At 47.9% G+C, this 16619-nt stretch overlaps 1 protein-coding gene across 2 annotated transcripts in view; it reads left to right on the plus strand.

Moving 5' to 3' along the window:
* Nucleotides 1–16619, plus strand: part of CHMP4B (charged multivesicular body protein 4B) — a 156243-nt gene that overhangs the window by 61119 nt on the left and 78505 nt on the right. For both annotated transcript variants that reach the window (XM_078652277.1, XM_078652276.1), the window contains one exon: nucleotides 5925–6102. In XM_078652277.1, coding sequence (XP_078508403.1) covers nucleotides 5925–6102 — 178 coding nt within the window. The remainder of the gene's footprint in view (nucleotides 1–5924; nucleotides 6103–16619) is intronic.

The following is a 16619-nucleotide window of genomic DNA, read 5'->3' on the forward strand; positions in this document are numbered from 1 at the left end:
AACTCCATTCTCAACTCAGTCTCACCCCCCCTCTTCAAATGCGAATGATCTCACAGAGCATTTCAACAAAACTGTCACCGAGGTGTTAGACCAACTAGCCCCTCTGAAAACTAAAACATAAAAAAATGCCCCCTCTAAATCATGGTTCACCTTAGACCTTAATATAGTAATATAGAAAAACACTCGCTGAGACTGGCGGAAAGAACATGGAGACAACACTACTCCCCATCCCATCTTGCCCTTCTTAGAACTGAGAGATCCTCTTACAAAAAACTATTTTTTTTCAGAGAAAGCGTCATTCTTTCGTCTTCAACTCTCTTGCGCCAAAAATAGACCTAGAGAACTGTTCAACATTATTAGAAACCAAACCAACCCTGCACCCCTTAACCCAGTGGCCTCAACTAGCAAATGCGAAGAAATCGCCAACTTTTTCTGTGAAAAGAAATTGCAAAAATAGACCGCGCTTTCCTTGACGCTCCACCCTCGCCCACCCCTCGCCCACCCCTGAAGCCCTCACCTCTTCCCCCTCTCCCCTTGTATACTTCCCTTACCCCCTCTAACTCCCTCCCTTCCCCCATCCCGCTGGAACCCACCCCCTTCTGCTTAAAAATAACGCCTCATGGCTTAATTTCCACTCTGTATCTGAACAGGAGGTCTTCAACATTTTAGCCAAAACCAAACCTTCCTCCCACACCAAAGACCCACTCCCTTCCGCACTCATCCAAGATCTCAAACATGTCATTGTCCCCTACTGGACCAACATCATCAACGCCTCCCTCTCTACAGGGAGTGTGCCCATCTCCCTTCAATTCGCACAAATTACTCCTATCCCAAAACTGACCCTAATAACCTCCGCCCCATCTCCAACCTCCCCTCCTCTCCAGCCTCTGGAAAAATGCGCCCTTCTCCAACTGGACAAACATATCGACACTTTCAACCTGCTGGACCCCCTTCAATCTGGCTTTCGCAAAGGGTGCAGCACGGAAACCGCGCTTCTCAATATAGCTGATGACCTAGCCCTGAACAAGGGTGACGGGGGTGTGGAATTTATTAAAATATCTACTTGTCCATGGGGCAGGTTGCTTCATAAATCTACTTGTCCTGTAACAAAATCCACTTGTCCCTTTGGTGCCATGTGGTGCTGCCACAAATTATGGCAGTAATCTCATTATATAAGAGCTCTTATATAGCCTCTCTGGTTATGCCAGGGCATATACCACAGTAGTGTTTGAATACTAGTAATCATTTTATGTTGCCACGTTTCCGCAGATCTACATACTGGGACTGATGATGGTGGTAAGGAGTAGTTCCAGGGTTGGAATGCCCTTTTGAGTCTGTGCAAACCTACTAACTTGTATGTTTTAAGGGTTTTCAACAAATCTTCTCTAATCTTTCTCATACTGAGAAATGTTGGAAATTTACTCCTGAGAGTGGCAGACGTAAACCTTCTTTCAGAGTTGGCAAAAAAGTAGTTGGAGGGAAAATAAACTTTCAAACATCCAGGTTTTCACATGAGCATATCTACACATGCTTATTTGCTCATGCTAAAATGCAGTTCACAAACATTATAATGTAAATTCTTGTGAATTCACCAATACCATATACCAAAGGTGCACTTTTGAGACTTTTTTTCAATTGGGCCCCTAATTTGGTCTGGCGTTAACTGTCACCTTTTGTGTTTATTAAATTTCTCTCTCTCTCAGTATCGGCTGGCTTCACTGTGATTGACAGCATTCTGCTCTTTCGGAAGGAGCATATCAGTACACAAAGTAGTTTTGTTCAGTGCTAGTAACTAATGTCGCAGTGTGTGCTTTTTTGGACCAAAAACAATTTTGGCGTTTGCCAATGTTTGTTATAATGGCGAGGGCCCGGCAGCTCTCACATCAATAAGGTTTTACAAAAGCCATACCAAAACAAGTCACGTATTGCCAAAACTAAAACGCTGTGCACCAATGTCAGACCTACTGGCTTTGCCAAGGCTTTTTTATTTTTGTTTCCCATAATCTTATTGAAACTGGTTACACAAATTTTCCAATATTAATATTTTTGAGAAATACTAGCATGCATCAACACATTTTACTAAATGATGCTGCAATGAAATGGTACCTGAAATTTTACAGTAGTTTAGCAGAATGTTTTTTTCCCTACTTTCATTTTTTAGGAACATTTTATATTGAAAGCAAAGAAACATTAATCTTGCTTTCAAGCTTCTGAAAATATTTGCATCTAATCAGAGAGCATTCTGTGTGCATCATGAAACCTTGAAACCGTGTGTACACATTTTCATACTGGAACCACTGTCAGTAGTGCAGTCAGAACGTACATTTACTTAGAGCGCTCACCCTAATAATAAAGGCTTTCAATTAATGACCCATAAATACAAGTTTGAACAGCATTAACACATGCACACAAATATTAACTTAACCACAGGCACTACCCTTCCCTGATCCTTAATGTGGTACTGCAAACTGGCAGCCAAAGGGTTTGTGCTGCAGGGGGTTGGGCCTACTTTCCCCAAGGACAAAATACACATTAAAACTTGTTGCCCTTGACCCCAAACAATATGTCCTGGGCGTCGGGCTATAGGAATTCCACATCCCTGGATGAGACCTACCTACTCATCCTTCTTGACCTTTCCGCGGCATTCGATACAGTTTACCACCCAACCCTACTCAACACACTCAAAAATCATGTCGGCCTCAGTGGCACTGTCCTTAATTGGTTCACTTCCTACTTTCAACACAGAACCCAACAAATTAAAATTCAAAACTGCCTCTCTAACCCAACCTCTGTCTCCCTCGGTGTCCAGCAAGGATCCATCCTCTCTCCCGCTCTCTTTAACCTCTTTATGGAACCCGTTTCCCGGATACTCAAAACAAGAAAATAATCAACTACCACCTATATGCTGGCGACACCCAATTATACTATAAAATAAAATCCAATACTGATATCCTCCACCTCAACACGGCCTTAACCAAGATCCAAACCTGGTTCCGCAACAATCATCTGAAACTCAACCCGAACAAAACTGAGATCATCCTCTTCTCTCTCAAAAACAACCTACTCGCCATCGAATCATGGATCGCCGACCTTAATGCTTTAAACTGCTCTCTCTCCCTTCCCGACTCGGTTAAATCACTCGGTATCACCATCAACAATAAACTCACACTTAATTCCCATGTCAAGAACTCAGCATAAAGTGCACTCTACACTCTCCGGCATCTCAAAAAAATCAAACCTTTTATCCCGGCCGAAGACTGTAAACTAATTATCCAGTCTCTTGCTCTGTCCAAAATAGTCTATGGTAATGCCCTTCTATCTGGCACCCCCAAAGTCCACCTTGCCCCCATCAAATCCGTTCTCAACCTCGCCGCCAGGCTAACTGCTAACTGTAGTCGCTTTGACCACATCTCCCCTGCCCTCAAGTCCCTCAAATGGTTCCCCATCGAAGGCAGATCCTCCTTTAAAATTCCCTGTATTACTCGCAAAGCCCTTAACCAGAAGACCCCATCCTACCTCTCAACTAAACTTTAAAAAGCTGGCTGTGCCCGAACACTGAGAAGCACCAACATTCTTCTTCACATGCGCCCCCTACTCAAGAAAGCTGCTTCGAAATCTCGCCCCTTCTCTGGTAAGGCCCCAACCATTTGGAATGCCCTACCCAAAGACCTTCGTTGCAATCCCTTCTACTCCAGCTTCAAAAAAGACCTTAAAACCCATCTGCTCACTAAATTTTGGGGAAACTAAAAACTCAATCCCAGATACCCTTTCTTACTACATCTCCTTCTCCCTCCTCAGACCCCTCCCCATCTCTTTACCACCCACTACCCACTTTGTCCTTTGAATACTCCTTGGGACTCTGTTAAATTTGCTTTTTACAATAACATTCTAGTTCCGGCAACCTGCTTCTCTATCTCTATGTACCTCTAAGTCACTATGTTCCCTATATTACTCCCTGTATTTTTTATTGGTTTAAGCACCTGCATAACCTGTATCGTTCAACTGCCATGATTGTTTTTTATTGTGTACTCCCATTGCTTATGTAAAGTGCTCTGATACCCCAGGGTGGAGCTAGCGCTATATAAAACCTTCAAAATAAGTAAATAAAAATAAACCTGTCAATTTAGAGCCTCCTTGTGCTGGATAGACCAAAATGCCTTCTCATTATTGTGATAAAGACCCATATCATCATTGAAAATAGAGGAGGCTAAGGTGTAGGTGCCTAATGATATTGAAAGAATATGTCTTCTTAACATGTGTGGTCATCCCACACCAATTTAGTGATAAACCAGTTCAAATGCATAGTCCAGTATGTTGTCTGTGTTAATGATATTGGCGATTAGAGCCACAAATTATGACAACAAACGTTTTAGGGAATAGAATAATTGAACCTTCCAACATTATTGTGGATACCTTTGCTAGCAGTTCCCTTTTCAGAAAGACTAAAGTTAATCTTGATGATTGAACCTCCGTAATGGATTATGTTGGAAGGGCTTCGGGGCCTGCTACTCTTGGGTCTTTTAACTTGGCCTGAACTGTAACCTGCTAATTAGGAGTTGTATAGTGTCTTTCCTAACTTCAGTAGCGATCTGCACTACTCCCATCTGGGGAATTAGCAGGAGGTTCTGAGGATAGGTTGCTGTAGTACTCGTGAAACTAAATGTTTATATCCAGTGAGTTAGAGGTCACTGAACCACACCTCTGATATATAGTGCTTACAAAATTAGCTTATTTACGTTTTCAGGAAAATCTGGCTCTTGGAATCCAGTTACTCTTCCAATTGCTTGTTCACCAGAAATGTGCCTTTTACCCTATATAATGGTCCTTCTTACTGGTTCAGTTTATATATATATGCCACAAAGATATATACATATATACATACATACAAATTATCATAGTTTTTGTAGTGTAGCTGCAGGGATTTATGCACACAGCACTGTCAGAGAGCCCTCTTACATAGTATTACCAAGGCTGAATAGGGTCCCACATCTACACCAACCTAAAGTTTGTGAGCTCCACATTATGCTTTGCCACCAGAAGAAGGCACAAATCTGTTTTTTGGGGGGATACCTCAAGTCCTGGGACACTGTCAGATGAGAATGGGGCATTGTGGTTCAGCTGTTGAACAGTTGGGCGATTCACCTCTCTTCAGTGTGCATCCATCTTCCTGCATTCTTCGTTACCCTCACCCAACCGTTTCAAATGTTTTTCATAACCTGTTATTTGGTGGAAATCCTTATGAGAAGATAAAAATGATCATGCTAATTACCACCCTATAAGTCTCCTAGACAGTATTCAAGCTATTTTTTCACGTCTTCTTCTTTGAAGCATAGCAAATTGGGTGGAGTAAGAAAATCTTTTCACACTGCCAAACAAGTAAGATAGGTCAGGTATTTAGGTATTATTTACTCTTTCTCAAATATCTGCTCCTCAGGAAAGAACCGCTTAATTTTGAATTTGTACATCTGCACTCCACCTTTGATAGAGTCCCTAGCGACTTCTTATGGTCATCATTACATGCCCAGGGAATCCCATAGGGACTGTTGTATATCTTGGTAAGGCTCCATGATGAAAATTCTGCAAGAGTATACAGAGGTCCAGCAGGTGAAATTACAGTCCCATTTTCTTAAAGGCTGTTCTCTAGCCCCTCTAATGTTTTCTGTACATATTAATCTGGTAGTAGATGCTGTCGAGGTGTGCATAAATGACATTCCGGAAATAGGATGTAACATTGCTATACTTCTGTTTGCAAATGTTTCTTTACTGGTTTACAAGCAGCTCAAGCCCCACTATAGAGCTCTTCAGTATTGAGTTAGTGACGGAGGTGGGGCCCTAGTGCAGGTTTTTTCCTAGCAATATTTTACACATATAAACATGAACAATCTCTAATTAAATGTATTTCCTTTTCATTTGATTTTGCTTAGCTGCCCTTCAAGCACTGAAGAGAAAGAAGAGGTATGAAAAGCAACTTGCACAGATAGATGGCACACTTTCAACAATAGAGTTCCAGAGGGAAGCACTTGAAAATGCCAACACGAACACTGAAGTGCTGAAGAACATGGGATTTGCTGCCAAGGCCATGAAAGCTGCTCACGATAACATGTAAGCAATTATTTATCCTTACTGCACACGTCCGTGATTCCAAGTTGAAGTCAGAAAGTGAATTCATTCAGGATTAAAGTGCATTTTATAGAAGTCTTCAATAATTGATGTAGTTGTCAGTGTTTCACAACTGGCTTACCTGCAGAACTGTATTTATGGGACTAATACAGTTGGAGAGAGAGAAATTGGCAGATATTAATTGTAGATGTGTCAGACCCCCTAATGTAACTGAAATTGTTCAGAATTTTTTCTGGCAACATTCCTATGCTCGGATAGTCATTTTAGTTGAAGTCCATGGTAATGTTCCTTTGAACACTTCAGCCAGTGTTGGGTCACTCGATTTTTCCACTGATTTCTGCCATAATATTTAATGGAGCTATTGCCATCATAATATCTGGTGAAAGTAAGGAATGGTGCTAAGATGGCGGTCCATAGTTGATCATAGAGCTAGGGTTCCCAGATGATTAGAAATAGTGGACCTAGTGTGAACGTATCGAGGGAACAACAGTTGTTAAAGGGCAGAAACCTCACCCGCCAGTAAGTGTCAAGCTTCATCAAAGGGCTGCTCCTCACATTGATGGAAATAACTACCAATGTGAGCTTATACCTTGAACATGCAGGGAAGCTCTTCCGGGTGGAAAACAAGAAGTTCAATCTTGTGGACATGGGGATCTCCATACTCCGTTGTGGAGATAATAATGTACAGAAAATGTAGAGAGGTGAACTGTTCAATCCACCCCCTGGTGGATCAGAAAATATTTTCCTAAGGTCCCCATTGGGTGGAAGAAAAAATTTAGAGGAAATATTCAACCCTTAATGGGAATGTTGACATTTGTCAGCCTTTTTGCGCATCCTAAATTAGATGCTAGAGGCTTTTTTGAGGACCAGCCCTCTTTAATTTAATCACCAGAGTAGGTGTTTATCAAATATGTTTAAAAAGGAGGCATGCATACATAACCTAGTTCTCCATACATTGTGCTGTATTTTCTAATACTGTATGCACTTGGTAATAGAACTAATAGAAATTCAATATTGAGGTAATTGTTAATAATTTGAATTGATAGGTGTGAGTTTCACAATCTCCTTGCAAACCCACATGTAACAACAAAATGTGTGTGCACACTATCCATGTAAATGACTGTTACTCATCCTAAGGGGGTGGATCTAGCTTACCCCCGCTGAAAAATCAAGGGGCCTCCCCCTTTGAATTCTAATAAAATTGTCACACTAAGCAGACTAAAATGTATACAAATTATGCTGCGATTTTAATGTTTTCCTCATATTTTAAATCATAAAGTCACGTGGTAAATTTAGACACAAAGTTCTTCCCTTTGAAATCTTAAAATAGAAAGGGACCTACTTGTACATGCAAGGCAATATTATTTAGTAAAATAAGGGTAGGGGAAAGAGTTTGAGGTGGCCTTATAATTTCCCAGAAGGCTAAATGTACTGTACATTAAATAAGGCTAACTGTCTGCACAGGCGTAAGGGTAACAATGGGTAACTTTCCTATGAAGAAAACCCTAAGGGGTTTATAAAAGGAGTCACACTCACAGGTTGTCTGTAAATGCTTCCTAATAGTCCCTCACCCAAAACGAGAGTGCATTTGGATGGGTTCAGTCTTCCAGAGGGAGCTCTTGATATTGCTAGGGATAAGATGTAAGTATGTTCAAATTACCTAGGGATAACCCCTTCAATATGTGTATACATGATTTCCCTGGTAAGAATTAAAAGAGGGGTATGGAATGTACCAATGTGCAGGGGTGAATAAAGGACACTGGTAAATCGAAGACACTCTGCCTGTACACCAAATGTGACTACAAGGATGGCTCATTCGCGTGCCCTGTTGAGGCATTAAAAAGCCTGGCCAGAGACAACAACCTGGTTACAGTAAATTGGAATGTATGTATGTATGTACGTATACTTGTATGTATATGTTCAAGATGAACTCATTATCACTATAAATCATTAATTAGGACTGAATTCATTTATGTAAAATTGATCTTATCTCTTGGTCCTGATGAAGGCCAACAGACCCAGGAGGCAACACACTGCCGTAACATGTAGATTCTGTGACCCTGGAGTACTAATAAGCTCCCTGTGTCCCATTGGTGCTTTCTATGTACTAAACAAGATTTTGCTTAACACAAACAAATGTTTTTCTAAACTAAGACTACTTGTTTTCAGGATGTTCCAATTTTTGTTACTAAGCTGTTTTTCTGCGCTTGGATAAACCATTGTTGGGTTACAGGTTTATATGAGCGCATGAATACCAGATATGTGTCCGGGCGCTAGATAAAAGAGATGTACTGCCAAGTAGAAGAAATAGTCGAACAGAAAACCAAGGGAAAACAAGTCAGTGGGCTTACAGTCAGGTCTTTAAGGCATTCCTAAATTTGATTAGGAACTCGACGTCCTATGCAGAGAGTCATTGAATTCCACAATTTAGAGGCAGCCACAGAAAAAGCCCTACCGCCAGGGCAGACTCTATTGACTCTGGGAATATAAAGAAGGAAAGAATCCTGAGAACAAAGAGAATGACTTGGAACATAAAACTTAAATTTCTTGTACAAATAAATTGTGCCTGCTCAGTGAAGAACCTTGTGAAATATACACAAATATTTTTTTAATTACCAGCAACCAGTGAAGAGATTTGAGAGCAGAAGATGAGCTTGGTAAACAAAGAGCAAATTTATTGGCAATATGTTTAATTTACTGAAGCTTCTTCTGAACGCTGTGAGATACTCTTTGAAACAAAGAGTTTATTATGTCAAAGCTACCTCTGACAGTGGCCTGTGTCAGAATCTGACGAGCCTGGGGAGTGAGCCACTGAACAAGTTTTCTGAGCACCTTAACAGGAGAACGCAAGAAGAGATTAGATGATTAGCCTGTTTCTCCAAAAACAAATGATTATCCAGAAAAAAACAAAGTGCTTCGCGAATTTAGCAGGTGAAGTCTCAGCAGGGAGGTGACAGAGGACATACACTGATGGAAGTTGTCCAGAGCTATAGCAAGCTGTGTGTCATGAAGGTAGTTCATTAGATGACACCTAAAGACCCAAGCAATAGGGACAGAGGGCGGATGAAGATATTAAACAGGGTTGGACTGATAGAAGACCCCTGTGTACTCCCTGTCCTGCCAACTTATAAGACAACACATATGAAGGGAGATACTTAGCTTGACTCTGATCCTCAAGATAAGCCTTCCACCGCTGTAATGCTGGTCCTTCAATCCCAATCTCAGCCAGTCTGGTTAAAAGGGTGGAATGAGGAACAGTATCATAAATTGTGGACGACTAAAGAAGGACTAAGGCAGCTGGATTAGCCTTGTCCACTAACATTCTTAAATAATCCAAAACTGAAACCAGTGCAGTTTCTGTGCTGTGCCCCGGTCAAAAAATATACTGAGCACATTCTAATCAATCAATCAATCAATCAAACAGATTTATAAAGCGCGCTACTCACCCGCTAGGGTTTCAAGGCGCTGGGAGGGGAGGGGTCCGTTACTGCTCGAAAAGCCAGGTCTTGAGTTGCTTCCTGAAGGAGAGATGGTCCTGGGTCAGCCGTAGGTGGATGGGGAGGGAGTTCCATGTCTTGGCCGCCAGGTAGGAGAAGGATCTTCCTCCGGCGGTGGCTCTGCGGATGCGTGGGACGGTGGCGAGGGCGAGGCTGGTCGATCGCAGCTGGCTGGTGGGCGTGTAGAAAGTGAGGCGGTTGTTGAGGTACTTGGGGCCCAGGTTGTGGAGAGCCTTGTGTGCGTGGGTGAGGACTCTGAACGTGATTCTTTTGCTGACGGGGAGCCAGTGCAGGTCTCTCAAGTGGGCGGAGATGTGATTGTGGCGGGGGATGTCCAGGATGAGTCGTGCGGAGGCGTTCTGTATGCGCTGGAGTCTTTTCTGTAGTTTGGCTGTGGTTCCAGCGTAGAGGGTGTTCCCGTAGTCCAGTCGGCTGGTGCCGAAGGCCTGGATGACCGTCTTCCTGGTTTCGGTGGGGATCCATCGGAAGATCTTTCGGAGCATGCGCAGGGTGTTGAAACAGGATGACGAGATGGCGTTGACTTGTTTGGTCATCGAGAGGGAGGAGTCCAGGATAAAACCCAGGTTTCGTGCGTGGTCCGTCGGCTTGGGGGTGGTGCCCAAGGCAGGGGGCCACCAGTAGTCGTCCCAGGCGGAGGGGGATGATCCCAGGATGAGGACTTCCGTCTTGTCTGAGTTCAGTTTCAGGCGGCTGTTCTTCATCCACTCGGCGACGTCTTTCATTCCTTCGTGTAGGCTGGCTCTGGCGGTGGCGGGGTCGTTGGTGAGGGAGAGGATCAGCTGGGTGTCGTCGGCGTAGGAAATGATGTTCAGGTTGTGTTGGCGTGCAATGGCTGCGAGGGGGCTCATGTAGACGTTGAAGAGGGTGGGGCTGAGCGAGGATCCTTGAGGTACGCCGCAGATGACTTCGGTGGCTGCGGATAGGAACGGGGGGAGGCGGACTCTCTGGGTTCTTCTGGCGAGGAACGAGATGATCCATTCCAGTGCCTTCTCTTGGATTCCGGTGTTGCTGAGGCGCTGTATCAGTGTGCGGTGGCATACTGTGTCGAACGCTGCAGAGAGGTCCAGGAGGATGAGGGCAGCTGTTTCCCCGTTGTCGAGCAGGGATCTGATGTCATCGGTGGCTGCGATGAGGGCGGTCTCGGTGCTGTGGTTAGCTCGGAAACCGGACTGTGAGGGGTCGAGGGATCCGTTTGTCTCGAGGAAGGCGGCGAGCTGTATGTTGACGGTCTTCTCGATGACTTAGGCAGGAAAAGGGAGGAGCGAGATGGGGCGGAAATTCTTGAGGTCAGTGGGGTCCGCTGTCGGTTTCTTCAGGAGGGCGCTGAGCTCGGCATGCTTCCAGCTCTCCGGGAAGGTGGCGGTGGTGAAGGAGATGTTGATGATGTCCCGGAGTTGAGGTGCGATGATGGAGCCGGCTTTGTTGAAGACGTGGTGGGGGCAGGGATCGGTAGGGGAGCCGGAGTGGATGGTGTTCTTCGTGCGGGTGGTGTCTTCGGTGCTGACCGGGGTCCAGTTGCAGAGGGTGGTGGTGGGGGGGCGTTGGTTCGGCGGTTGGGTGCGTGGTCTCTGCGCCGAAGCTGTTGTGTATGTCGGCGATCTTGCGGTGGAAGAACGAGGCGAGTGAGTCGCAGAGGTCTTTCGAGGGTGTGATGTTGTTATTTCCGGCGCTGGGGTTGGAGGGCTCTTTGACGATGCTGAAGAGTTTCTTGCTGTTGTGGGTGTTGTTGTCCAGTCGTTCTTTGAATGTTGTTCTTTTGGTGGGGCGGATCAACTGGTGGTGTATGCGGGTGGCGTTCTTGAGGTCTGTCATGTTTTCTGTAGTCTGGTCGTGTCGCCAGGCTTTTTCGAGGGTGCGGCAGTTTTTCTTGGAGGTTTTGAGTTCGTTGGTGAACCACAAGGCTTTCTTGCTGCCGGGTCTGCTAGGTGGGTTCTTCAGAGGTGCGAGGTCGTCGGCGCAGTTGGTGAGCCACTGGTGAAGTTGCGGGCTGCTTCGTTGGGGTCCGTAGTGTTGGCGGGAGGGTTCTGGCTGAGGGAGGTGGTGAGCTGGTCGGCGGTGAGCTGGTCGGCGGTGATCTTGCTCCAGCTCCTGCGGGGAACCTGTTGCGGGTGGTGGTGGGTCGTGGTTCTCCTGAAGTTGAAGTGGACGCAGCTGTGATCAGTCCAATGAAGTCCGGTGGAGTGGCTGAAGGAGATGTGCTTGCTGGAGGAGAAGACGGGGTCAAGCGTGTGGCCGGCGTAATGGGTGGGGGCGTTCACCAGTTGCTTGAGTCCGAGGTTCGCGAGGTTGTCCAGCAGGGTGGTGGTGTTGTTGTCATTGTTGTTCTCCAGGTGGAAGTTGAGGTCCCCTAGGAGGATGTAGTCTGAGGAGGTGAGGGCTGATGAAGTCTGCGATGGCTTCGCTGAATTGTGTGCGTGGTCCCGGGGGTCTGTAGATGAGAGTGCCTCTGAGGGTGGTCTTGGGGTCGGTGTGTATCTGGAAGTGAAGGTGCTCGGCGGCGGTGAGGGTGTCGTCGGAGTTGGTCGTGATGCAGATAATGCTTCTCTGGACGATGGCGATACCTCCTCCAGTCTGGTTGACGCGGTCCCTCCGAGTGATTTTGTATCCGTCCGGGATGGCTATGGCGATGTCTGGCGCTGAGGAGGCGTTCATCCAGGTTTCCGTGAGGAAGGCGACGTCTGGTGATGTTGTGTCGAGCAGGTTCCAGAGTTAGACGGCGTGTCTGTGGACGGAGCGGGTGTTCAGCAGGATGCACTTGAGGTGGTTGTTGCTGGTGCCTGGCCTTTCGGGTGCGGTGCAGGTCCGGAGGCAGGTGAAATTGCAGGTTTTGCAGGTTGAAGGGTCCATGGATGCCTTTCGGGGTGGCTCGGTAGCAGGCGGGGTTCCGGCCGGGTTTGAGTGCGTTGAGGGTGGGGGCTGCGCGTACGCGCGGTCCCCGCCATATATAGCGAAGTGGGAGGGAGGAGCAGCTGGGAGGCGGGAGCGGGGTGGCGAATGTGGACCGGGGAGAAGGGGGGCGGGGCTGCAGAGGGGCGGCAGTGGTGAGCGGGGGGGGACAAGGACGGGAAAAAGCTGACACGGAGGGAGCGGCGGGAAAAAGCAGCGGCGGGAGAAAGCAGGCACAGGAAGCCGCGAGGGGCAGGCCTGAGGGCGGAAGCCCAGGCAGCAGGAGTGGCGGCAAGAAGGACAGCAGCGGTGACCAGGGCACACGGGGGCCGTGCGGTGAGTGGAGTGACCAGGTTAAGGGTAGATTGTTCTATTCACTCAGTGCACTGTACTAGGGTCTGACAGGTAAACCAAAAAAGCCAATCATGGAATCACTAATCCATACATCAATTTACAGTAGGGAGCACTCTCACTGTGACACTCGACAGCAGTGGCACAGTGCCCAAAGCATCTAAAACCCGCAAAAACACATGAGGCAACAGCAAAAATGGAAGGGAGACCCACACCAATGGTGACAGGTCTAACATGTGTCCCCTCCAGCTGAAATGTGGGGAGAACTACCCTTCTCTTCACTAAGGCAGAAAAATCTGGACAGACCATCAGCGTTGGCGTGTTCTGTACCAGGGCGGTGTTCCACCGTAAAGTCCATACCCTGTAGGGAAATGGACCACCTCAACAGCTTTGGATTCTCACCCCTCATCTGCATTAACCTTCTGAGGGGCCTGTGGTCTGTCTGAACCCGGAAGTGAGTACCAAACAGGTATGGTCTCCGCTTCTTCAGTGCCCAGACCACAGCAAATGCCTCACGTTCAATAGCACTCCACCTCTGTTCCCATGGAAGTAACCTCCTACTGATGAAGGCTACAAGTTGATCTAGGCCCTTCTCATTCATCTGTGACAAAACAACCCCCACACCATGCTCTGAAGCGTCTGTCTGAACGATAAACTCTTTGGAGAAGTTGGGTGCCAGGACCATGGGCGCCGTGCACATGGCAGCTTTTAAGGCCTCAAAAGCTCTCGGACAGGTGTCAGTCCAAATCACTTTCTTGGACTGCTTCCTGGAAGTCAGCTCTGTCAAGGGTGCAACAATGTTGCCATACCCCTTGACAAACCTCCGGTAATACCCTGTGAGTCCTAAAAAGACCCTCAGCTCTGTCTGGGTTTTGGGGGGTTCCCAAGCCAGGATGGTTTCAATCTTCAGCTGTAGGGGCGCCACCTGCCCTCTCCCAATCTGGTGTCCCAAGTACACCACGGAACCCTGCCCCATCTGCACTTACTTACCTTGATCATGAGGCCTACCTTCCGCAGCGCCAACAACACTTCCCAGAGGTGGCGCAGATGTTCCTCCCAACTGGCGCTGAACATTGCGATGTCATCCAGGTAGGCGGCACTGAACTCATCCAGTCCAACCAACACCTGGTTGACCAACCTCTGAAAGGTGGCAGGGGCATTCTTCATCCCAAAGGGCATAACCCGGAACTAGAAATGCCCATTTGATGTGGAGAATGCTGACCTCTCCATTGCCCCATCCGTCAAGGCGATCTGCCAGTACCCAGACGTCAAATCAAACGTGCTGAGGTACCGTGCAGCCCCTAGCCGATCAATGAGCTCATCAGCTCTGTGGATAGGGTGCGCGTCAGTCTTCGTGACTGAATTGAGCCCTCGGTAGTCCACACAGAACCGGAGTTCGGGTGTGGCACCCGGCGCGGCAGCCTTCGGGACCAAGACCACTGGGCTGGCCCAAGGACTGCTAGAGGACTCAATCACCCCTAGTGCAAGCATCTTTGAGACCTCCTCTTTGATGCAAGCCCTCACCCTGTCAGTTACCATGTAAGTTTTGTGCTTTACAGGTAGACTGTCTCCTGTGTCCACATCGTGGACGCACCAATCTGTGACACCAGGAACCAGGGAGAACAGGTCAGAAAACTGTCCCAGCAACTGGCGGCAGTCATTCTGTTCCTCAGGGGTCAGGGTGGAAGAGAGGTTAACACCATCTACTGACCCATGCTGCTCTGTTGCAGACAGGAGGTCAAGAAGAGGCTCAGTCTCCTCCTCCATTTCAGCAACTGTTGCTAAGAGCATGCCCACTTCGGACCGCTCCAAATGGGGCTTAAGGCGGTTGACATGCAGGACCCTCAAGGGGTTCCTGGGAGACCGCAAGTCCACCAAGTAGGTAACTGGACTCTTGCGCTCCACAACCTCAAACGGTCCGGTCCACTTATCTTGGAGTGCGCAGGGCTCCAATGGGGCCTTGACCCACACTTTCTGACCAGGCTGAAGCTCTACCAGAGTGCCATTCTGGGCATACCATCGCTTCATCTCCTCCTGGCTGGCTTCCAGATTCGTCTCAGTGAGCTGTCTGAAACACCGAGTCTGGTTCCTGAAGGCCAGCATGTAGCTATATACATCCTGGGGAGGTTTCCTGGGAGATTGCTCTCAGCCTTCTTTGACCAGACTCAGAGGTCCTCTGAGCGGCTGTCCATAGAGAAGCTCAAAGGGACTGAACCCTAGAGATTTCTGTGACACCTCCCGGTATGCGAACAACAGGCATGGTAAGAGGACGTCCCACTTATGCCTCGTAGGTTCCTCAAGACCCATAATCATGCCCTTAGGGGTTCGGTTGAACCTTTCAACCAACCCATTTCCTTGGGTGTGGTAATGAGTGGTGAACTTCTAAGTTACCCCACACTCCCGCCACAGGGACTTCATATACTTAGAAATTAAGTTGGTCCCCCGGTCAGACACTACCTCGTGAGGGAATCACACTTGGGAGTTAATTCCCATCAGTGCACGTCCCACCACGGGGGCCGTCACTGTCCTCAGAGGTATGGCTTTCGGGTACTGGGTGGCGTTGCCCATGGCTGTGTTGGGGTCCAGTGGCCCCACAATGTCAATCCCCACCAGCTCAAAGGGGGTACTGACCACAGGGAATGGCTGGAGAGGAGCCTTCTGCTTCCTCCCACTCTTTCGACTTGCCTGGCAAGTCTGACGGGTCCTGCAATGAGTGTCTGAACTCTTGCGCACTTGGGGCAATGAAAGTGGGTGACAAGCCTCTCAAAGGTCTTGTCCTGCCCCAAATGTCCTGCCAACGGCACATCATGAGCCAGCCCCAGTAGGAAGGCTCTGGGACTCTGTGGTACCCCCAGCACAGGGGCTGACCCAGGCTCACTATACAGGAGACCATTCTCCCAGTAGATCCAATGTGATCCGGACTGATCACCTGCTGCCTGGCTTGCAGCCTGTCGCCGCAAGCCCTCCAGAGAAGGGCATTCTCTCTGCTCCCGACAGAATTCTTCCCTGGAGGGGCCTCCTTCTTGCTGCCAATGGGTCAGCTCAGGCAGGTCCCCCAGTTCAGCTACTTGCTCCCCGGTAGGCTCCAGGGTTCCCCCGCCCCAGGGTCTACCTCCTCCTGTGCCGTGGGAACTTCGGGGGCCGGTTTCCCGCACCCCCTGCCACTTTTCTCTGAGGCAGGTTCCTGGGCCTCCCTCTCAGGCTCCAGGTCCTCTTGAGCACCCCTACTGGCTGACATTGACCGGGTGGTCACGCATGCTCAGTCAGGCAGACCCACCATTTTCAAGGGAGTACTCTTCTCCACCTTTCCCCAAGGTGAGCTCTCCAAATCGTTCCCCAACAAACAGTCAACAGGCATGGTGGGCCTCACAGCTACCTGAAGAGTACCAGAGACCCCCCCCACTCAAAGAGAACCTAAGCCATTGGACAATGGCTCTCTGTGTTGTCAGTGGCAACAACTCGGCAAAATGCATGAGGGACAATCTGCTCTTGAGACACCAGGTGACACCTGACAGCTGTCACACTGGCTCCTGTATCTCTAAGAGTCTCCACCTTGCGGCCATTGATGGCCACCCACTGCCCATATTTCTCAGTGTTCCCAGGCAGTTGGGTGTCTGGGATCATCTCACAGTCTCCTAAAGAGACAAGGGACATTTCTGCGGGACCCCACCCACCTTGGACTTCAATCTCCTCCCCAAGGCTACACTAGCCATCTGGCGGGGTGGAGCACCAGTGGGTGCTGTT

The sequence above is a fragment of the Lissotriton helveticus genome, chromosome 7, assembly GCF_964261635.1.
Source record: "Lissotriton helveticus chromosome 7, aLisHel1.1, whole genome shotgun sequence".
NCBI classification, from domain to species: Eukaryota; Metazoa; Chordata; class Amphibia; order Caudata; family Salamandridae; genus Lissotriton; species Lissotriton helveticus.